The sequence below is a fragment of the Kryptolebias marmoratus genome, linkage group LG4 (assembly GCF_001649575.2).
Source record: "Kryptolebias marmoratus isolate JLee-2015 linkage group LG4, ASM164957v2, whole genome shotgun sequence".
NCBI lineage: Eukaryota > Metazoa > Chordata > Actinopteri > Cyprinodontiformes > Rivulidae > Kryptolebias > Kryptolebias marmoratus.
The window spans coordinates 9996956-10020401 of NC_051433.1; the positions used below are offsets into that span (position 1 = coordinate 9996956).

A 23446-nucleotide genomic window follows, 5' to 3' on the forward strand; every position below is an offset into this window, starting at 1 on the left:
TTATCATCTCGGGACATCTGAATTGTGCGTTTGAGTGCATTATGCACCCTCTAGAGTTTTCTATAAAAATTGTTTTTAAACCCTATTTTTAACCTAATTTAGCTTAACCCATCATTCACCAGTTAAGTGTAATGACTGCTGTCAAGTGAGGCTGAACATTTCAAACTCTGACCACAGGTTTCAACACGTCACTAAGCAGTTTTCTTTACCAAACACTGAAAGTTCATATTAACAAAAAAACAACAACCTAAGATTACCCTGAAGTTACGTCTCCATAGGAAAAAAAGTGTCTTTGTAAACATGAAAGCCCTCATTCTGCCTCACACTGAAGCAAGTGGACAAACCAATTACTTTTGTTGGGAGGAGATAAACTTACAGAACCAAAAGTCAAATGACTTCGAGGTCATAAATAAAATGAAGATTAAATTAGGGGATTATGGATTATGTCTAGGAAATAATCATAGCACAATGAGCAGCCTGAAAAGCCTTAAACATCACAGAGTTTTGCGTCAGTAAAACCCCATTCTAAGCTAATAAAATGGTTGTCTGTAGAGCAGGCTGCGAGACAAAATGAAAGCTGATGCGACAATAAGTCCTTTTGTACTTTCCAGAGCAGACTTCGAAAATAAAATTCAACTCGTGATTCACAAGTGGGCACATTTGGTAATGAATGTATCCAAAGTTCAACCACACGGGGTGCGTGTATATCTATACCTGTATATAGATGTAGATATAGATCACAAACATCAGAGACAACAGAATAAGGAGAAGACGGTTTGAAGGTGGATGTTTTTCAGTGCCTTGGTAGATCTCCCACTCTTGACAACATTCATAATCAAAAACAAGATGTCTCAAGACGCACAACACATGACGAACAACTTATTCCTTATGTGAGCTTTGACAGTCACAAGATGAAAGAATAACCCCTTCCCTTCAGGCATGGCCACCAGAACACTGACTCAACATTTACATGCAGATCACATAAACTTTCAAGATTAATTTTGTTAGTTTTAAGATTCATCAAGTAAACAGCACTCGTCTACTCAAGACAATCACTTCAACCCACTAGGAGGTTTTTTTTTGTAAAAATTCAAAGATATTGTGTGTTAAACACCTCTTTCCTTAGATAACTTTATTCTAATATGCTCAAATGGGATTTGTACTACTAATGACAACATGAACTGAACATACATTCACACATTCATCCCCGTACCTTGTCAATTCACAGTGTGTTACTGCCTGATGTGGTCAAACATGCACATTTCTTTGTGCATTTATTTTTTGTGGCTGTACTTGGAATTCAAACTGCTAGCAAAGTAAGTTGATGCGGTAGAACAGGGTGTAGTAGTAGGACTGGTTTGCTCACATCACTGACATCATTTGGAGACAAAGTTCAGAGGGCACACAACTAGAGCAACTTTGTGCAGCAACTTCATTCTGGCAATGACATATCTGCACATGTTTAGATATATAAAAACTCCTCTAACAACCATGTTCTATTCTTAACCCATCTTTTGGTCTATCCAGAGTTTCATCGACCAGGTTTCATTGCGTCACCTCATAATTCAAATGACTTGCATCTGTAAATCTGGACGTACTGTCGGAAACTAGCATGCATAGCTCCACCTAACACCTCCTCGCCTGTCTGCAATAAATAGCAGTGGCTAGCGTCCTATAAATGACTCAGTTATGATGGACTCTGACTCCACCGGTCCCTTCCTCTGCAGCCGTTTACCACCAACCACCACTTCGGATTCTCTAGAATCCCTGGAAGCAGGAATGCAGAAATGTTGTGAGTTATCTTTCGGTTGTGCGGGTCCCGTTTCCAAGCTTACAAAGATCTGCAGCTATAAGAGGTGTACGAGTTCGCAGAGCCAGCTCAACTTGGCACAGTGTCATGCGGCCCAAAATGGGACTGAGTAAATCTCCCTGTGCAGCTTCAGGCATAGCCAACAGAAACATTTGCGTGTACAGGCAAAACCCAACCTATTTAAAAAAGAGACTATGTTTAACAAAATATGATCATGTGCTGCTTTTAGGGACCAAAGTTTTTCAATAACTGCAGTCTGTGAATGATAAAGAAAGACAAACGAACAGGGCAGAACAAATATTGTACGATCATTGAATGATCTTTGGGTTTTCTTTGAATGTGTGTGTGCGTCTGCGTAGCCACACAGTTGCAGATGAGTGTGTCTCAGCGCGTACTCACAGTTGTGCAGCAAACAGTCGACTCATCTTAGCCACATGCTCATTGTCGTCCATGTCGCTGTCTCCCTGGTCCCCACTCAGCTTCCTCTTTGTGGGGCTGATGGGAGGAGGGCCGGTTCTGTGGCTTGAGAGGGAGGACGAGGATGACGACGACGAGGAGGAAGATGAGGATAGTGACAGGGACTGGAATCTGGGGTCCCCTCTCAATGCTGCTTCACCTGCAAATGAAAGACAGGAAAATGGGGGATGGGGGCAGACATGTAAGAATTAATTAAAGAGACAGAACTTTTCCTTTGAAGGACAACATTTATAATTCATTGCAAGTCAGAGATGAGATAAATTCTACCTTTGATTCTAATTTTGGCAATTACCTTGTGATCGAGAATGAACTTCCCATTGTGCAGTTGCCAGCTCATAATCCTACACTGCCTGCCTCATTATAAATTAATAAAAACTATAGTGTTTTTAATATGGTACGCAGCTGTTTAATTGTCTTCTTTGAACGTGATGATGCCTAAACTCCTTCATTACGGTGTTTTTCTGTCCAGGATGTGTTTTCCCTCAAGTGGTGGATTTTGTTGACTAATGCAACTTGCTGAGCAAGACAACTCTCTTGGCATAAGCAGAGGAGTATCTGGTCAGGAATGTTTTGGGAGAAATAGTTGCGGACGGATTCCTCATACATTCGTGTGGTGTGAATTATTTCTCTCTCTGCAGTCTTGTCCTGGCACAGAGGGCCCACAGAGCTGTCAGTGAGTGGGAGTTCAAGCAAAAAAGAATCAGGAAAACTACCACTGGCTCCGTCTCAACACGAGGACTTTCCACTGCTTGGGCCTCATGTATCTGGTCTGACTTTTCCCAAACAAAACAAAAGCCCCACGCTAAATCTGACTGCAGTTCTCCACATAGCTTCTCATACTGAGGCACAAATTAGCTGAGAACACTGTACGCGTAGTGCTCTTTTCAATCATCTTTTATTACAAAGATCATTAAAACTAAGTGTCTGTTATATTTATTCACTGTGCATTTGTGTTGGCCAAACAAATATTAAACCAAATTAGTGCAAAGTAGCACCAGATTATAGACTGTTGATTTCAATTGTTTAAGTTAAACTGTTATAAATGTATATTCTGATCACTCTTTGGATGCATAGGGACATAAAATCTGCATGGAAAATAGTTTAACCAGATAAGAGCATCACTGTATAATTCAGAACGTCCACTAAAAGCCTAATGTCCATTTCTTCCAAAAGTACTCCACATATATTTAGTTTTTGGATGGCCTCGGAGACACCAGCGAGTCCTCTTCTATCTCTCTCTTTGGCATGTTCCAGCTTGCCCTACGGTGACCATGGCAACAAGGGTGACATCATTGTTTTTGGCAGGACAGAGGGGTGGCAATAAAGAAAGAAGACTGTGACACCACACTGTCCAATCAGCATCCAGGGGCATAAAACAGCTTATCAGTGAGTGCGGTGCTCAACAAAGAGGAAATCTGTGACTGTTTCCCCTGCAAACAAGAAGGACATTTGACCGTAGGGAGTCAAACATTGCTGACTTAGCTCCAACTCAACACTGAACCTAAACATTATTTGACTCTAAATAAAGTCAGTGTAGGGCATTAATGCAAGCAACTTGACATCCAAAAGGTTATGAAGTTCAATTTTTTTTTTTTAACTGACAGCATCAAAACATGATGTTTTTCTTTTTCTTTTCCCCAGTGTTTTCAAATAAAGTGAGATTTAGGTATTTATCTATGACAATCCTAAAATGTTTGGTGATGGGTTTTGGTAGTAAAAAGGTAAAACAGGCTAACATTTGCGCAGTGGTGGGCGAAAAATAAAATGCAAAAATAGGCAGAAGAACACACTGACACAAGAACAACGGCACAAAAGAGCAAAATAATTTGTGCAATTTTCTGCAATTTGCCCACAAATCATAGAAATAGTAACAATAACAGAAAAAGTGCCTGTGCCACGATTGGGGTGGGTTGGGGGGGGTTGAATTAACATTCTCTTATAATAAGAAAATTAGCAATACCTTTTAGTCTACATTTAGGACCCAATATGTTACTGTACAACGGGTCACGCTATATATTTGTTTAAAAACAGCCCTCAAATATGCATCTTTTTTGAGAATTTGCAGAGGAAGACAATCAGCGGAACGAGGGCAGTAACAGAAGTAAAACTCCACTCGAGCTTTTCTCCCACTCTGCTCCCTCAGTTCATTAGGTCTCCATGATCAAAGCCTCTTTCTCTTGATAGAACTTCAAACAGCTTGGAATCAGGATGAGATTGGATTACAAACTGAGGTGAACCTCTCTCTCTTTCCATTTCCATCTCCTTTTCTCGTGCTCTCCTTCCCCCTCTTTTGGATACTTAAATAAAGATTAGTTCTAGCAATTCCTCTCTCTATCTCTCTCTCTGCAAAACAGCAAAGTAGTTATTTTTGGCCAAGTTTCTCTGGAACCCAAACTGCCCTCTGGGTTGCCTTTATCATCCCAATCCTTAGAGATTTTAAAGTTTAAATATTCGAAAGGACACACGAAAAGAAAAAAAAAAGAAGAAAGAAATCCCCACTGAAGTTTTTGGGTGTTTGTGCTGAACTTTTAAACCCAATGTTTGATTTATGACAGAAAGAAAAAAGTGAAACAGCGCAAAGTGCAAGACTCGAAGGTGGTTTTAAGTCCTGTTGATTGTTTTTCCTGGTCAGCATTACTCCGCTCCCCTCCATGACAGGCTTACAAATGATGGCAGAAATCCAGAAACTGATAAACAAAGAAACACAGCGCCAAAAACTCACAGAATAACTGCAGTTCATACCTTACCATCCAATCCGACCAAGTCATTCACTAAAGAATGCCAGATTTTCAAATGTCTGTGAAATAAATTTTTGTAAAATAAAATGGGCACAATGTGAATTTGCAAGAACTCTGCCCTTGCAGCTAAAAACTATTTGGCAAAGAGAACTTTGCTATGATAAAGTAATCGCTGAAGGGTAAGAGCCTCACCAACTTGCTCTACACCTCAGCATGACTATTTGCTTTCAATTTCGTCTTTATTTGAGATTCTACAGCCTGGCAATGAGAAATATGACCGTATCGCTGCCCGTGAGTGAAATCTGTCATCAAGGATGCACTTGTGTGATATTTATCACTTGGCACACCCATCAATCTAGGAGCTGTTATGCAGAGAGAAAGAGAAAAACAGACACTGAAGATAAATGTCATTTATTGTCAATTATATTAACAAGATCCAAGGACTTGGCTGTCTTTCTATAACCCGATTAAAAGCTGGAGCGTGTCCAATTTTGAATAAACTATAGAACATAAGCATCGGAGTCTGATTTAATTTTTTTAAATAAAGCAAACAAAATGAAGCGTAATGCCTTGCGCTAAATTTTCTTCGAGCTAGTGATTAAGCATTAAATTACTGTGGGAGACAGGATAGTGTAAACTATCCAAACACTTCATTATCACATGAATGAGATTATTCAAAAGCACCCGCATCATTTAGCTCCGAACACATCTAACAAGCCAACATATTTTAATAAGCCACATATTAAAGCATCCACCTCTTTGCAAAGTTCATGGCTGAACATGAGCGAGATTAATAACAGTGCCGTGTTTGCACTTGCAAACGAGTGTCAACAATGACGACAAAGTGATAGCTTCAGAAGAGGCCTGAAGCTGTAAGGACAGAGTACCAGTGTGAGCATGCATGTGTGTTTGCCAGGAAATGTATTTGAGTAGGTGTGCTCATGCATATAATAACAAGTCAGGACACCCACAGTATCACAGAGCTTTTCCAATCTTTACTTGGCTGAACATGTTTGAACTTTAGGGGCTTTTCTTTCACTCTTTTATATTTTTTTTACTGCTAAGCACTTTCCCCAGTTCTTTTATCTTTGTTTTCTTATCAAGGGACACGTGATGAAGTCAGATTATAGTTCAGTCAGCTAAAAGCACACTTGGGAAAATTTTTAAGTAAACAGACAGATTCAATCTGTAAAGAAATCCATCCAGAGAGAAAACTGATTTAAGCTCAACATGTCCAAGTGACACCCAGCGGATCCTGAAATACAAATATGAACATCTACCACTCCTGACTGATGTAATTCTCTTCACAGAAACGGGATGAAACATGAGGAAGACGAGGCTTCATGTTAACAAACACAATCCCCACTCTGACAGGCAGCCACCCCGGGCTACACCTTCGCTGCAGAGAGCCTCTGAAACTGAACGACACGTGTGTCCAAACTACAGAGCAAAACTCAACCGATCGCATGTTTCAGTACAACCACCTGAAACGCAGTTTGCCAAACAAAAGTTACAGCAACCTTAAACATTTCCTAGAAACATGGCAAAAAAATCCCGCTATTTTTAGCATTTTCAGAAATGTATCACTTTGTGTACTTCTCAGCAAAATAGTTTTCAGTTGCGCAGTTATAAGAGGAGTATTTAAAAAGCTGATGTGACATGAAGGAAGAACTGCTCACTGAGGCAGAGCAATAATAGATGAAGTAGGTTAAACGACAACAAAGGAGGACAGAAAAAAGTCAGGAAAAAAAGTTAATTAGGTGAATGTCTTGCCTTTCCACTGGTTAGATTTTAAGATTTGTCAGAACTTGATAAAGAAATAAATCACTACACTCCAACTTGGACAACTCTGAACTATTTACAAAACATACATATGTTCCTGTAGTTCACAAAATTGGGGTCGAGAACCCCACCGTGGGTCACAAAACACGAAGCAGGGGGGTTTGAGATGATCTCAAGAAATCAAACAAAGCTTTAAAAGGATTCCTATTTTCACTCTAGTTTAAAATATAGTCACAAATGAAAAGAAAAAGTTGTATAATATGAGTTTAAGCTATCTGAGTTGTTGTTATGTCTTTATTTATGTAAAGTTTTAGCCATGTTTGTGTAGTTCAAACCAAGATATTTATCATTGTTATTTTTGGGGGTCAGAAGCTAAAAGGTTTGGGAACCTCTGATTGATCCAAATTGACCCATGTTTTGTTTATAGTCACTGTTGCTTAGTTACAATAGATCTATTTAGAAGTTATGACATTTTTAGCAAGCTTTACTATAATTATTTTTGTTACATGCTGTAGAAGAAGTCAGGGTAAAAAAAAAACCTGCAGAGGAGCAACTTTTATCCACTTTTAGGTAAACCAACAATGGTACTTTACTGATACAACACAAAAGTACTGCAAATAATACAAGAGGGGGAAAGATATAGTTGAACTAAACAGAAACAACCAGATAGAAAAGACTTAATCAGAATCAGCTGAATCTTAAAGGGGAACACATGAAATTAAAAAACCAAGAGCTGGGATATGAATAATGTGGAGCAGGAAGGCAGAATAGTTGTGAAACTACTAATACAGTGAGTCAGATCAAATTAACACACAGACTGTAGTTACATTATTGGGTCTCAGTGCTTTCCTTAAGCACAACAGCACAAAAATCCCGACATGATCTACATGTTACATCCGATCCAGAACTGTTAGCGGGACCGCTAACTTAGTTGCTACGTAACGACGCACGTTAGACGTTAGCCGTTAACGGGTCGCCGCCGTTAAGCGCTTTCAAACTAGTTCACATAACTGGTGCACATTTTCTAGGCTATGTTTGCGAAAAAATAAGAACTACACAAGCAGGGAAAAGTTAGCTGCTGGGCAGAAAACTTCGACTGAAATACGTCGTTAACTCTCGGGCTAACAGCAGCTTGAAAGTTTAAAAAAAACGCCCACAGAACAACGTAGTTTACCTTCGTAGCAGAGAATCCCGATGTTGTTGTTCATCTTGTCCAGGTACTGGTAGTTCAACAGGTCCATCTTCGTTAGATGCATTTATCGAGCTTTCATTTAAAACAAAAACAAACAAAAAAGAGACCAGCTTCTCTCTCTCTCTCTCTTCTCCTTTCAAGCGACGGTCAAAAGAAGCTAAAGGCCCAGCCTCCAACTTTACTTTTTCTTGAAAACACCGTTTAACAGAGCGACCTCCGCGGGGAAGTGGCCTCTCGGACGTTTCAGTCAGATCACGGTGCTTTTTTTTTTCTTTTGTTTTCAATTATGAGTAAATGTATAGCGACGATAGAGTAAAAACCTGGAAGCGGTGGGGGGTAGAGGAGGAAAACAAAAAAAAGTAGCGTCAGTTGTCCTCACAGCCAGCTGTAAGTCGACTGCACTGACACGCAGGCTATGCTTGGTATGACTCCTATGCTGCTCCAGTGGTTTCCACTGGTGCTGAGAGGAGCGCACTGAGCATGCGCGGTAAATCCCTGGAGCGCCTCAAATATCAGGGATGTTTAATGCGCAAGATCAGCCTCTTAAAAACACACTCACACAGCGAGAGAAAGGGACAACCCCCCCCCCCCACGAGCTGAGCACGAACTCTTCAGATATTTGTAATCGGCTGGAAAGCTCCACTTTGCAGGTTTTTGCACTTGAATGTTAAGCATGCCAAAGATTGTTGACACGCTACCAAACACACGTTAAGTCCCTCCAGCAATAATAGAGTGATAATAATAATAATAATAATAATAATAATAATAATAATAATAATAATAATAATAAATGAAAGGCGCCATAAAAAGTATTTACTCGCACACTAGCTTATCGCAGCTCACCAGAGTCCCTGTAGTTTTATTATGTCGACATTAAAAAAAAAGAAAACACAGGAGCTGTAAATAGGGAGGACGAGAAGTCATAAACCTGTCCAGATCTGAAAACCCCGGTAAGGTCAAAACGACCAAATAAATGGAGATGGGGATATTTCAAATGAAGAGCAAAGTTTCTTACACTTCTTTGCATTGATCTGTCAAAATACACTGCCTTTTTTTAAGAGAATACCTCCTTAAAAATAAAAGGAAATCAGCAAGATGTTATTAAACTAAACATTTTATAACTGTACATTCATTTATATAAATTATGTGTAACATTTCTAAGCCGTAGCTGCTATATAGTTGTGTTGTTTAAACAAATAAGATGCAATTAAAGACTATTTGACTTCTTTCATTTTAGGTTGGCCCTCTTCTGCCCCCTGGCGCCTGAAAGAGGTTTTACTCCTGCTTCAACAACAATGAAGAGTTTGGGGGAAAAGAGTCATGAAAACTGTCACGAAAACAGCTCTAGATCGAAAATAACTCGTGGCACAGTGTGCCTTATAAAACTGAAGAACTACTTCCTGAAAGCAGCGAGAAGAGCACGGTCGTGCTTTTGATGTTGAGTTCACACAAATGTGCATTCATCGCACAGGAAAAAAAAAAACAGATCATTATGACATTTTAAGAGATGCAAACTTGGGTTAAAAGACCACATTTACGCACAGAAAAAAACTGTGTCTCACACTGCTTCCATATGAACATGATCACAGACTAATTCCACCCTGTTTCACACAAACGGATCAGTCTAAAATAAAAAAAAACCCTCCCCCCTTCTTACTTCCACACATCCACACAAAGGCATCTCCCCTCCTCCCTCCTGGCCTGCTCCTCTCTAATGGGGGGCTCAAAGCTCAGGTCCTTGTCTAATTGGACAACCATTGTTTCCAGTTTCAGAAAGAGCCGAGTTCTGTCAGAGTCTATTTGCCTCTGCTGCTGCCTCTACAGCTGGTGCTGCAGGTTAGCAGGGCACCGGAAAAAGCCCTGGGCCCAGAGCTGAACTTTGGTCCGTGCTTCCCAACCGTTGCTCCTTTGTGAAGCAGAGTGAGTGGCTACATAACGGGAGTTTCTGCATGCATTTAAAATCCTCTTGGTGACAACTTCATATTAACTGTTCAGTGTCACTTTTTCGCCCGAATCAGTAAAACAATGTGCTGTTTTTTGAACTGCAGCTATGCCAAATGATCAGTGGCCTATCTGACCTTAAATTGGTCAAGAGCTGATGGAAATGTATGATTTTAGAAAAAGATAATCTAATGTGCACTTAATGTTGCCATAGAAGATAGGTGAAAACATTTACATGCGAGCTGCTAGTCAAGTTAAGGCATTTTACTGCAAATAAAACCAGAAGTATCAAACTTATGGTGGCAGTAGAAGGAATTTGTTGTCTGCAGTTGAAATAGCAATCCTCATTAAAATAAAACAATCCAATGAATCAAAGATTAAACCCTTTATATGTAACAGCAGAGACTTTTGGAGAATATGGACATTAAGTTGCTCAATTACAGCTGGTTTATTACAGGAAATGCAGCTGTCTCTGTGTTTACTCTCCTGTAGCGGATAAATTTACTTTAACTTCTGTTTCACGGTTCTTTTTCAAAGAAGAACCTGCTCATAAAGCGAACAGTACAACACCATGTCATTGTTCGAGCCTGGCATATTTTGAGATAAATAAGTAAGATTAAATAAGATTAATGGTTACACAAGCAGTTGTTGAAATTCCACCTCTTTCTTCCAACAAGACGAGGCGTTAAACACGACTCGGTCCCGCTGCGGCCAACCTTTCTTAACCTTTTCTCCTCACGGTATCCACAGGTCGCTGCCTTTAGTCGTAGTCACAAGGGCTCACTTGACGTTAAGAACCTGTAATAATGTCGGCTCTAAGAAACACATTAATGCTCATCAACAAATTCTAATCTTTCTAATGGGTAACTTTCTGCTACACGTTTAAAATACCCTCTGCCCTTACCTTTGATTAAGGTTAGACCTCTAATCAAGCTGAGCTGTGCTGATTACCAATGATACTTTCAACTGGAATTGAAACAGGCTGATGGACACCGTTTCACTTGGGCAAAAGACACCCTTTTCTTAAGATTTCTTGAGGTATTGACCACTCTCAGGGGAATGTTAGTTTAAACAATAAAAGGCTCCTAAACTCAACAGATGAACCACAGTTGTGTTAACACATAACAGACAACTTAGCAAATAACCCATTTTAAATGGGCTCTTTAAGAATTTTGTTGACAGCAGCTTCTTACAAAAGGTACAATTTATTCACATTCTTGAGTTGAATCTATAAAAAAATAGTAATGAAAACATAGTTTGACCCATATGATTTGCTGTTTTTTTCTTGCTCCTCAAAGATATTACTTTCAGACACGGTTTATCTGCTATAAATTGTTTTTAGACCTTTGACTCTCTTTTTTTTGTCCTTCACTTTCCTTATTTTTTTTAAAAGATACAAGAACTGCACAGGAAAAGCATGAAAAAGCAGCTAAAGTCTAAAGCAAATCTTTTAAAGACCTTCAGAAAGTCTGGAGAACCATTGACCAAGACCACTTTAAAAGGCTACAAGAAAATCTGGCTTTTTTTCTCCTAATTTTAAAGCAGTAAATAAAACTGGAAAATAAGGCCCAGTTTGAACACTTCACAGATTTGTCCTCGTCTCCTTAGCCTTAGTGAAAACGTGATCGTATCGAGCCGCGCTGTAAGAACGTCTCTCACACCGGCAGAGACCAAAGGTCAAATCTTTGAAGACTTTACAACACAAGTGTTGTAATACCACCACAACAGTCTTTGTTTACATGGTGACATAATAGATTAAAGACAAGAATTGGTTGTCTCAGCTCTTCATATCGGGACAGTTTCCTAACCAGGTCGTCTCTGCAAACTTTGAAATTACAGTTTAAAAAGGTTTGATTAGAAGAACACCTGACACACCCGTATACCAGCTTAGTGAATTGTACATTACAAAGGTGTTTAGTCACTTTTACCCACAAGTTCCACTTTGTTTAATAGAAATGATCAAATTTAATTAAAAAAAAGCACTTGAATATTCACCAGGTTAGTTTCTGAGAAGGTCCGGATGAAAAGATCTTCCACACAAAGGAGGAAGTATAGTGTTGCTACAGCGAAACAATGACAACAACAGGTGACTATGTGGAAGCAGAGTCATTCACTTCCCACCTTTGTGTTCTCCATGTGGGTTTGTCGTTAACAAAAAGGGTTTTGTTTATTATCAAACCCGCTTGTAATGGGAGTCAGTGACTTTACCGATGATGTCACCGGACTAGAAAAGGTCATTTCAGACTGCAGAAACAAAAATGAAAACACACAGAAAAGTATTTCTATTGGTTTTAAAACGATCATGTAAGTGTGCATTTGTCCATCAAATCAAACACCAAACTAACTCTTTGTGTAATATTATTTAGCTGATTTGGTTTTGTTAAAATAGGCCAAATAAAATCACACAAAAAAATCCTTGATTTATTAAGCAATTTCTTATCAAATATAGAATAAATTACTTCTATTCTCAAAGTTCTCAGAGAAAAATCAAGCAGGATTTATTTATCCGGACTGATTTTGCTGTGGCCCTGTCTGTACATGTTTTTCACATAGGCAACGACTTAAAAAAAAACTGGGCATGTATTGAGTAGTTAAAAAGCGCACTGCAGAAGACCAGAAATATGATTTCCTTTGGTTTAAAATGAACCGATTTCAAAACAGTCATGGACTACATCCAAGAAGCCATAATGAGGATTCTTCTTCGAAATGAAAGTTTCACGTCTTTCTCAAGTTACTGGAAAATCTAAAAGTATGTTTTGATTGTTGTTTTATTATAACAGTGGTGTCTCTGATGGTGTCTCTGAGTAAAGTTTGTTCCAAACGCAAAAAGTTGTTTGAATCATTAAATCTTTTCAGAATTAAAATGTTTGTTTTTTTGGTTTTGTTTCACTCTAAATCGCTGTCTCGATCTTCTCTGACAGACTTTGTTTTGTTTTTTTTCTTTGACACATTGCTTTCAAATCTTTCTCTATTGATTTAGAGAAGCTCCTGTCCAATAAAACAGTCAGGCCAGACAGCCTTTGTTTCATTCTTTCTTCCAAAGCTCTTCTTTCCCAGCTTTTGTTGCAAGCTGAATTTTGTCACGACAGTTTCCTTGATGTCATAAAAAGACACTGAGACATTGGCTGAACGAACTGCTGATGGTGCAAAGATTATATATATATTTGCAACTCGATCAGACTTTTATAAAAAATCGCAGCGGGTGTAAAATATATCTTGTGCATGGCGTTGACAGTTTTAAAGAGGAAATTCCTTTTTTTTTGTTTTTTTTTTTTTGTTTTTCAAAGCAACACTTCATCTAAAACAGCCCAAATAAGTCCTCCAACTTTGTCATTAAGATCTTGAGGTTGTTGTGTTTTGTTTCTAATTTAAGAAGGCCCAGGCGGTTCGAACACGTCGCGCCAACGAGCTCCTATTTCTGGTCATGGAAAATGATTCCTGTTCCCACAACACAGCCTGACCTATAACAACATTCTTGTCATGCTAACAATTAGCTGGAAGCAAACTGACTCCAGGTGGCTTATTATTTATTCAAGAAGCCAGTTCCTACAAGGGAGACCAGCATGCAACTAGCATGCTATTCAGATTTCATATAGATTACAGAAACTTATCACCTGATGCAGACTACAAACATTTTATATTTTATCTTTATTGTCTTTATTGCACTACTTAATCTTCCAGTGCCAACCAAAATATTTTCATTTGAATGTAAAAAAAAAATTATAGAAGAAAAAACCCACACGAATATCATGTCTTTTCCTTAAACTGATCTAGCTTTACTCAAAATGAATATATATGCAATCAGTTATCCATATGTGCTGTATTTCTGTGCAACCTTTTCTCCTTCAGTAGTTACAGATACAAACCAAGAGGTTTCATTAAAATGAAAAATCAACCTACAGAATAGCAGCTAAGATCCATTTTTTCTGCACTTTAAAGGTTATTTCTTGTGAACGGTATTGCAGTGACATTTGATTTCATTCTTCCTAACTATGGTGAGTCCTCTGCTATCAAAAGCAGAGGAATGTAAAATATGTGCAGCACACACAATTGAGAAAAGGATTATTTTGTTAAGAGAGACGAGCTTCTACAGTAGCACAGAGCCTGGTATGTACAGTGTGAAGGAAGGACATGTTTGTCAAAAAAATAGATTTTTTTAGAGAAATTTTGACTTTGTGTTGCTTTTGCAAACTGTCTTTAATGTGTACTGTAGGTCAGACGAAGAATGGCGAGTTGAAGTGACAGTTATGATCACAAAGTTTTTTAATTATAATACCACTGTCAGTGATTGCTTGAGTTCATCTGTGCACATTATTTTAAATAATAAACAATAAAGCTTATTTGCAGATGTTTATCTCAGCATCTGTTTGCAAAGAAATCAACTTTTCTCACCAAATATGTTTCCCAGTCTTGCTCCTGGCAGTCTTGTTAAGAATGGCTCAACTAGCATGTCGATTTGTGGATAAAGATGTTTTTAATCTTTTTTTTTTTACTCTTTTCTTTTTATTTAAGCTGAAAATCCTATTTGAAGTTAGTCATCTCCAAACACACACCAGAAACTAACCCCTACAGAAAAGAAACATTGTCCCACATGTTGCAGATTATTGCAAGTACGTTGGTAATTTAGTCATTAAAAATTATTTTTTAAAATGAACCTCATATATTGTGCATTCATGACAATCGTTTGAATTATTTAAATATAGTGTTTTTAGTCCCATGTGGGAAAAACAAATAATAAAAAAATAAGCTCTTCTTCCTCTTCCTTCTTTTGGAAAGAGCAGATTTGACACTGAACTACTTTTATATCGGTCACCTTCTGACATACAGAGCGGTGTCATTAAAAGGTAGCAGCCACAACTCCACGGTTAGCATGACAAACAACACGAGGACAGCTCTACCTCGGGGAACAACAGAGAAACGTCTTGCTGTCAGGTGAAAGGCATCAGCAGGTGTGTGCCAAACACACAGGACTAAGAGGTGTGAAATGACAAGACCATGTTGACACAAAGAAACATGTAAAGTTCAGGCCCAAAGCTAAATGTCACAAAAAGAAGTAGATGAGTTCAATGATGAGTTAAACTGCATCCTGCCGGTCCTCGCTTCAATGTCCTGTTTTAAAGTTCTGCATGTGCCAAATGAAAATGATTTTCAATGATTATTAGCAAAGCAGAAATGCTGTGTTTAGCTGTGGTTGATAGCCTGTAACTGTCACTTCATGACACTTGAACTTTGACCTTGTAACCGAGGTGACCTCTGACCCCTGCAGTTCCAATGGCCGCCAGCTGAACCGTGACTCAAACAAAGCACTGACCGAGATGCCGAGCCTTTTGCCTTTGTGTGTGTGTGTGTTTGAGAGTGTGTGCAACGGTCAACAGATAAGTACGTTAAGCTGCTGAAGGAAGTGTTTGTGGGGGCACAGAGAGATGAATACAGGTCAGGGAGCGAAAACAACTGATAGACTGACAGGGACACTCCAGTTTTAGTTACGGATGATAAGTTCTGTAGTGAAAAAGGCATCTGCTGCTGTCCAGAATGAAACAGAAATGAATTAGTGGTTTGAGCTTATTAATAATCAACAATTACAGGCAGTAATTATTAAGCAGGAGCCGCTGACAACTGAGGTTTGTTTCCAAAATCATTTTGGTTGCAAGGTTACCAGCACTTCAGATGTGTTTTGCTGGTTGCCATCCTAATTATAAAACAACAACAACAATATATTAGTCATTGTTGATAATCTGGCCAATTAAATCCGCCAGTCAGTATTTGACCTCTGAGAAAGTTCAGTGTGGCAAAAATATAATAAAAAACTGTTTTGTTTCTGTTACTGTAATGCTTTAATCATTTCCTTATCAATATTCCTAACTGGCTGTATAACTTGGTTTTTAGATTGAATATACAGATCATGTCACTAAATAAACAACAGGCCTTTCCAAAGTTGCCCCACTCCACCTGAATGACGTAAAGGCAGTACAGTATAAGTTTGGCCCTATTAAAATTATATTAAAGGTGCATTTTAGAAACAAAAGTCGACATAGAAGAAGAACATGGGCGAACTCCCCCGGTTTGCCCAGGTTAGTTTAATCATTTTAAAACACTGGTAGTGGGTTATGGAGTGTTATTTCTTCTCCATTTATGCAACGACCAAAAAAAAAGTTTTCATGTTTCATTTTCTCAGGTGTTTCTTCACTGAAATTACAAGCACCTTTAGATGTGTGCAGCAAACTGCTTTTCAGAGTCTTGGTAAAAAGCTTTCTCTTAAGAAGAAAACCTAAACATCATGTGGTGACGAGGAACTCGGACCTGCTCAATGCAGCCATCTGCATGCATCATTTACACTACAGATCCGTGCAGGAAACTGAGATTAAAATCAGAGATTGTGGTCCTACGCCAAACGTTCATTGCTGCTATATTTTTTCAGACATATTACCCTGACAAAATTATAATCTTAACCAAAAACCGACTGGTGACTGAGAATCTACACCAACCTATTGCTTCATTATTTCAGCCTCCAAGGAAAAAAAAACGATTAGCATAGCAACAAGGGCAGGTCCATTCTCTGTAGTTGTAATCTCTGCTTTATTAAAACCGCTGAAGCATTCAATTCTGCATCTGCAGGAGTTACAAATACAATCGAGTTAGCCAAACAAACCCTGAGCTTATTCGCTGCCTCACTCCCATTTTCATCTCTGACATTCAGACTGCAAATATTAACAGCACATCTGAATATCGGCACCTTTGTAAATCTGGTGCTTATCACATGTCACAATATTTGGAAAGAGTCTGTTCCAACAATGAAATCTTGTGATTAGCATAAATATGACTGAGATTTAATGCCAAAATCCTACCAGCAGGAAACAGCATTGTTCAGAGCCTATGGTGCTAAAATATTTCATGCTGAGTGTTTGAAGAGTGTCAGAGCAACATAAGGCTCTCCTACTTGTTTTTGTTATATTGTGTCAAACCCATGTAAACTCTGTCAATCACAAAGCAGACTGTGAACAAATCCAACTACTGCACTGCTGTTCTGAGGCATTAGGTAAAAACTAAGTTAATTTAAGGTTTGTAATCAGATTTCCCACAGAGTAAAATATCTTTTGTAATAGGGAAACCAGGAGAAAGCAGATGTAAGACACTGTGCCCCTGTCAAAACAAGCTAATCAAGATGAAATGACTATCAGACTACATTTAGATTTACTATCACGGTGTTAAGTATTTTTGTACAAATCCAGAGTAATCTTTTTCTTTACCACAACATGCCCTCAGTAAAGTCACTTCCTGACAGACTTTTTTAGTTGAGCTTCAACAAAAAGAACCCAAAGAACATGTATGTTCACCGCTGATGATATACGTTTAATGCAAAAATTGCCAAATTCAGTGACTAATATTATAAACAGTTTTTTTATCAACCAAAATAATCGTATTTTTTGTCACAATCAAAGGGAACAATGATTAGGTAGGACTGGTAAACATCTTCTATTTATCCCTTTGAGTTAGTTGTCTAACAAAACATTATAGCTCCTATCAAAACTTTGATACGCAACTTATTTCACCTGCAGACACTCTGACCTACACAGCAACTCCAATAAGAGGCAATAAGTCAAACACTGTGAGCCCAGAACCATGTTTATCTCTTAAAAGACAAGAGACTCTTGCTAGGAAATGATAAGCTATCATGCAATAAAACAGTAGTGGTGTTGGACACAATATAGCTTGCATTCCCTCTGGAACTAATGTTTTTGATTTTTATTGCATTCATACACACATGTGAGCACCCAAACATAAAAGATATGCTCATAACTGCTGCACTGCGTGTCAGTATGCTTTCAAAGCTATTAGTTTATGGCTGCTGTATTGTTGCTGCAGGCTTTTACACTAAATGTTGTTTTTGTTGATGAAAATCTGGGAAGTTATTCAGACACACATTGTTGCATGGTGTGTTTTATTTCAGAGTGAATATCAAGACAAACAATTGAGAGGTGAAATTTAATGCAAAACTCGCAGCGCTGACATTGCATACACTGGTAATGTGCACACTGGTCTCGCAATTACAATAAACATTTGATATATTGTGCTTCCTTATGTCAAAATAATCTCATGAGCTGCAATCACTGATTAACAGCTAACACTTTCCTTTTTTTGTTGGGCAAAGTTACTCATACATCCAAGAACGAACTGTAAGTTAACACTTAAGCTTTTTCGAACTTCAAAAAAATGAACCAAGAAGTCATCAGAGGCAGATAGAGAAATGTTGCAGATTTCTTGCGTGCATCAACTCTTTTGTTGAGTTGTTAAACACATTACGCGGGCTGCAATAAATCTGGGCAGCCTTGAGGGCAAACCCACACCTTGCTGAAGAAGCTGGTACACACATGACCTAAATTCACCCCACCCAAGGCAAACAGTCAAATTACCTCCCACTTAGAACACTTCTTACCTCTGGATATGTTTAGACAAAGCACCTTGATGCAAAGTATCCAATTACACTTTTCAGCATTTATGTCAGCGTAGACAAATCGTAGTTCTGACAAGCTCCGACTGGTTTTTCACCGCTCTCTGAGTGTTTCGAAATGCGACAGTTCAGATTAATCAAAAGCTGGTGTGAGCACACAACATAAACTGCTAAGTCGGATCTGCCCATTCTGTTATACTGCATCTTGCCCAGTGGAAAACAGAAAAGTTTGGTTGGTTATGTTGTCTGTCCAACACAGAGTTACACAGTGAAACAGACCTGAAATCTGTTTTAATCCACTTCTTCTCTTGGAATAAACTATCATAAAAAGTTAGGAAAAGGCTGTCAGTTTGAAAAAACTATGAAAACTGTAACAATGAAGAGTGGGATTCTGTAAAAGTGTGTGTGTTTTCTCTAAACAAACAAGCTGGGTTTCAGCACAGCAATCTAGAGCAGAGGGCACAGCACGGTTCCCCACCAACCACCTTCTTCTGGCATCAGTTTTTTCTTTTGTTGTGGTTCCTGTAGAAAACAAAAGATCCATATTCCGTCTTTCCGCGGGGCCCTAAACCACTAGTCTGCGACAAAACAACTGTCTCTGGTCTGACGTTTACGATTCCAAAATTGCTTTTCCAAGTCTGCTGATTGGCAACATCTCAAAACAAATTTGACGAAAAGAATAAGATATAAGAGCAGGCTACACTATAAAAAGCACAAGCTGTTTGACATGGAGGGGAGTCCAGACTGATACCGAACACAGGTTTGCTTCCAGGAAGGGCGGAGCACGTCCCAAAATCTTCCAAGTAGCCACCAAAATTGTCAAGGATGGACGACAGCACATATTAAGCATTTCCCACAGTCACCATTAAATATAAGGCATGGGTTACTTCCCTGCTTTTTTAGTAAATGTGCAATTACGGTACTGCGTCCATGGTCAGGAGTGTCTGAGCTAAGACCTGTGATTAGAGCCGCGTGCAGACTTTTTGGAAGGTAGCTGGCAGGACACGAGTCCATACAATTAAGCTTAAAATTATTCAGAACCATACAAGATTTCAATCTGAAGGAATTTTTACTGAACTATTTTTATTTTTTTGCTAGAAACTGATATAAGACCAGTGCTGAAATGACACCAAGGCTCACTGATGAAGAAATCTTAGTGATAAATTGTATTTTTTGCTGTATGTTTTAGGATAGATGCTACACATTATTCATACTTTCTCAGCAATCATTTCTAAACTTGCTACCACTTTTATTTGCTATGACCACAATCAAACAGATGCTATTATTTTAACCTCTTTTGACCGTCTTTCTTGGCATTGCTGGAGTCTTTAGTTTTCCCAAAAAAATCTAACTGATCCATTTTCTTTACTCAGGTGAGAAACTTTAAGCTAACTTAAAATAGAAAATACCATTATCCTCATGTTTATAAAGCCATTACTATAGATAGTCATGTTATGATAACTTCCAACTATTTACAGACTTATTCTTCAGAGTTCAGTGAAGAGATGATGAAAAAGATATAAAAACAGATTCACTGCAACATCTTTCTACTACAGGAAGCTACAGTAACTCTACGAGGACAACTGGCACCACACAGCAACTACTGAGCTGACTCTTTTAAAGTGGCCCACCTCTATTCTTCACCTGCTTGTTCTTGTTCAGAGTCGTGAGGAGCTGGTTTTAAGGGCGAGAGGCGGGACACACCTTGGACAAATCACCAGTTCATCACAGGGACACATCCAGACAAACAGGACAGGAATCGTTCGCACAGTTTAGAGACACCAGCTAACCTAAGCTGGGTGTTTTTGAACTGTTGGAGGAAACCAGAGCACCTGGAGAAAACTGATGCATGCAAGAGGAGAACACGCAAACTTCACACAGAAAGAGCACAGCCAGGAGTTGAACCTGCAACCCTTCTTGCTGCGAGGCGACAGTGCTAACCAGCTGCCCAATTGCCCAGCCCTGTTTTAGGTCTAAACTATGTTAATATCCTTCTCACTTTCTATAAAGACTCTTCTAAGCAGATTTTTTTTAAATGCTCATGAATTATTATTTGATATTGTAAAAGAAACAGTAAAGGTTACAAAGTCCGACCAAGTTGTTGTGATTAGTCACAAAGAACTAAGTTACTCATTCAAACACGATGCTCATGTGTTCAGTCGCCATGTTATAAACTTAAAGGAATGCAGGTTTAAAACAAACTCTGATGTAATTATATTTTAAATGATCAGCCCAGGTCCAAAGACCAACACCAGGACACTCCCAAGAAAATCTGAGTCAATTTGTACCAACATGTTGTGGAAGACCCTCCATCAGATGATGCACAAGACTGGTCACCAAGGAGGAACAGATTCTCAAAGGTTGCTTAGCCTTTAAAAAAAACTCCCCTGGCTGAAAGAAGAATGCTTTTATTTATCAACTCTGTTGTCATAAAAGATGAAAATGAGTTGTTAGGACACAGCAGCACTAAGTCTTTAAACCAAAAATAGAGAGAAAAGAGTTCAACCTCAAGAGCAACAACCCCACTGTCAGCCAAGCTGAAGAAAATGTGATGCTTTGATTTATTCTTTCCATCATGGTAACTACTGGTAAGCACAAATTCAGAAAAAGAAAACCAAAGCAGTGAAAAAGGTGATAAAAAACAACTTTGGAGTGGTCAAGTCAGGGTCCAGATTTGAATCCTTAGATCAGTGGTGTCCAACCCTGGTCCTCGAGGGCCACCATCCTGCATGTTTTACTCGTTTCTCCGCTCTAACACACCTGATTTGAATCAATGGGTGATTAACAGGCTTCTGCAGAACACGAAGAGGTAATTTAACCACTGAATCAGGTGAGTTGGAGCAGGGAAACAAGGAAAACATGCAGGATAGTGGCTCTCGAGGACCAGGGTTGCCTACCCCTGCTTTAGATAATGCCATTTTAAAAACATTGTGGAGCTTTAAAAAATAAATCAGAAACAAATAACACAGCAATCTGGTATAAAAATGTCACAGTATACTTTGAAATCTGCATCTGCCAAATAATGACATACTACTGTGAAACCATCGTGACTGGAGCCTCTGTACGATCCTCTAAGGTTTGCCACAATCGAACATTTTTTAGTTATTAGTTTAATTATTTAAAAGAATAATGAGTTACTGTTTATCTGAAGCGCAGCAGAAGGTCCATGACTCAGCTGAACCCAAATAATGAATCTATCTAATTAATTATGTCTGCCAGTAAAGAAAAGTCCTGAGGAAGCACGACAGTAAAGCTGTTCACGCCACACAATCCCAGACGACAGGATTTCTGAGCTGATGCTGTTCTGTTCACGAGAACCTTTCGATTTTTCTTTTCTTCCTAAGTATTTAACAAACCCGATCAGCCGCAGCTTTTGCCTAAGGGTTAATTTGTCCGATGAACACACAAGCTTAAGTACACTGTGTTGTTTTGCTGATTAGGTCGAGAGAAAACCAGTTTTTCTCGCCACTGCGACAACTTCCAAGACATTATTCAAATCCAGGCCCGCGGTCGCGCTCTCGTTAGCATGTGGGCCAATGCAATCAGCAGTACGAAACTGGACACACTCATTACTGAGATCAAATTAGGCGGCAGATTAAAAGATAACCGGTTTTGTTAAGACCTCAATAAATATTAACCTATTTTTATTTTTAAAAAAAGAAGACAATGACAGTTTTCATATCTGCTCCCGTACATATATAGGCCTGAGCTAACTTTTTCTACTTTAGAGCGACGCTTCATGACTTTAGATCAATGCGTTATTTATTTATGTACAGTAATCCCATTTGTTTCCAACTGAATTCATTTAAGTGCCTAAAAGAAATCCAACATACAGTAGATAAGTTATCTGCAGCCCTGGGAGGGTTGTTAAAAAGCAAATACAACTTTTCTCGCGACGTTCTGAATAAGATTCTGGCCCCGAAAAGCTCCACTGTGAGTTGACGTGACGGCGGTTGTGAAGGCGGGCCAAGTGCTCCGGTATCACAGTTGTTTGTTGTCACAAATGCAAATAAGTTGTTGACTCATGTGACCTGGATGAGTAACTCTGACGCACTAGCTGGTCAGTTTACCAGCTTAGTAGTTTCTGAGCTTTAAACACGTCCTCTGAAACGAGTCAAGCGCTTTGTCTGCAGACACGGAGGCCATAACAAAATAAAAACAAACAACAACAACAACAAAAAAGACAAAAAACAGCAGAGGAGCTAAGGAGGAGGAGGAAGGGAGGAGGAGGACTCCCGTGACATTTTCGTTTTTAGTCAGAAGTGCAAGGAAACTGATATTCAGCTCATTGTGAGAACAAGCTGCTGATATGGACGACATTATAGCTGAAACTCGTTCAGTCCCTCTGATCCTGCAGAACTTTATTTTCCATCATGTACTCAGAATTAACACCTTCAATATCTGGACATGTCTTTAAACGGTCTCCTAAAAAAATTAACTTTTTGATGTCAGAATGGTGAGTAAAATTCTTGTTTTCAATAAGCATGTAATACAAAGCTTTCAAAAAAATAAACCCAACAACACTGCCTCTGGATGCTATAAGAGCTTCAAGTTCTTAAACTGCTCCCAGCTTTTTCTCTTCCCATATCAGGTGCCGCGCAGGGAGAAATTATTAAACCCAGCAAAAAACGATAAACCCACAAAGCTGCCGTGTAATCAATCAATCAATCAAATTTTATTTGTATAGCACATTTCAGCAGCAAGGCATTTCAAGGTGCTTTACATAATTAAAAAACAAAATAAAAACAGCACGTGACAATGAATAAACAGTAAGAAAGAGACAAACATCAAAAACCCACACTCTAACCCTAATTTAGCCATAAGCAGGTGGGTTTTAAGTTGAGATTTAAAGGCACCCAGTGTTTCAGTGGTTTACAGTTTTCTGGAAGTTTGTTCCAAATTTGTGGTGCATAGAAACTGAAAGCTGCTTCTCCTCGTTTGGTTCTGGTTCTGGGGATGCAGAGCAGTCCAGAACCAGAAGATCTGAGGGTTCTAGACGGTTGGTCTAGACCCCAGCGCAATTAAAACTAGGGAAGAGCGTCCTCTGAGCGGCGCAC

The 23446-nt window shown here is 38.9% G+C and overlaps 1 protein-coding gene across 2 annotated transcripts in view; it reads right to left on the bottom strand.

The window, feature by feature from the left end:
• The window catches only part of vgll4b (vestigial-like family member 4b), a 32837-nt gene that overhangs the window by 7009 nt on the left and 2382 nt on the right, over nt 1–23446 (bottom strand). The window contains exons 1-2 of one of the 2 annotated variants that reach the window (XM_017408816.3): nt 7982–8429; nt 2210–2426 (exon numbers count right to left, since the gene is read on the bottom strand). In XM_017408816.3, the coding sequence (XP_017264305.1) occupies nt 2210–2426; nt 7982–8063 (299 nt within the window). In that variant the 5' untranslated portion in view covers nt 8064–8429. Of the gene's footprint in view, nt 1–2209; nt 2427–7981; nt 8430–23446 lie in introns of those variants that run through there. The other variant, XM_017408817.3, reaches the window with a different exon arrangement.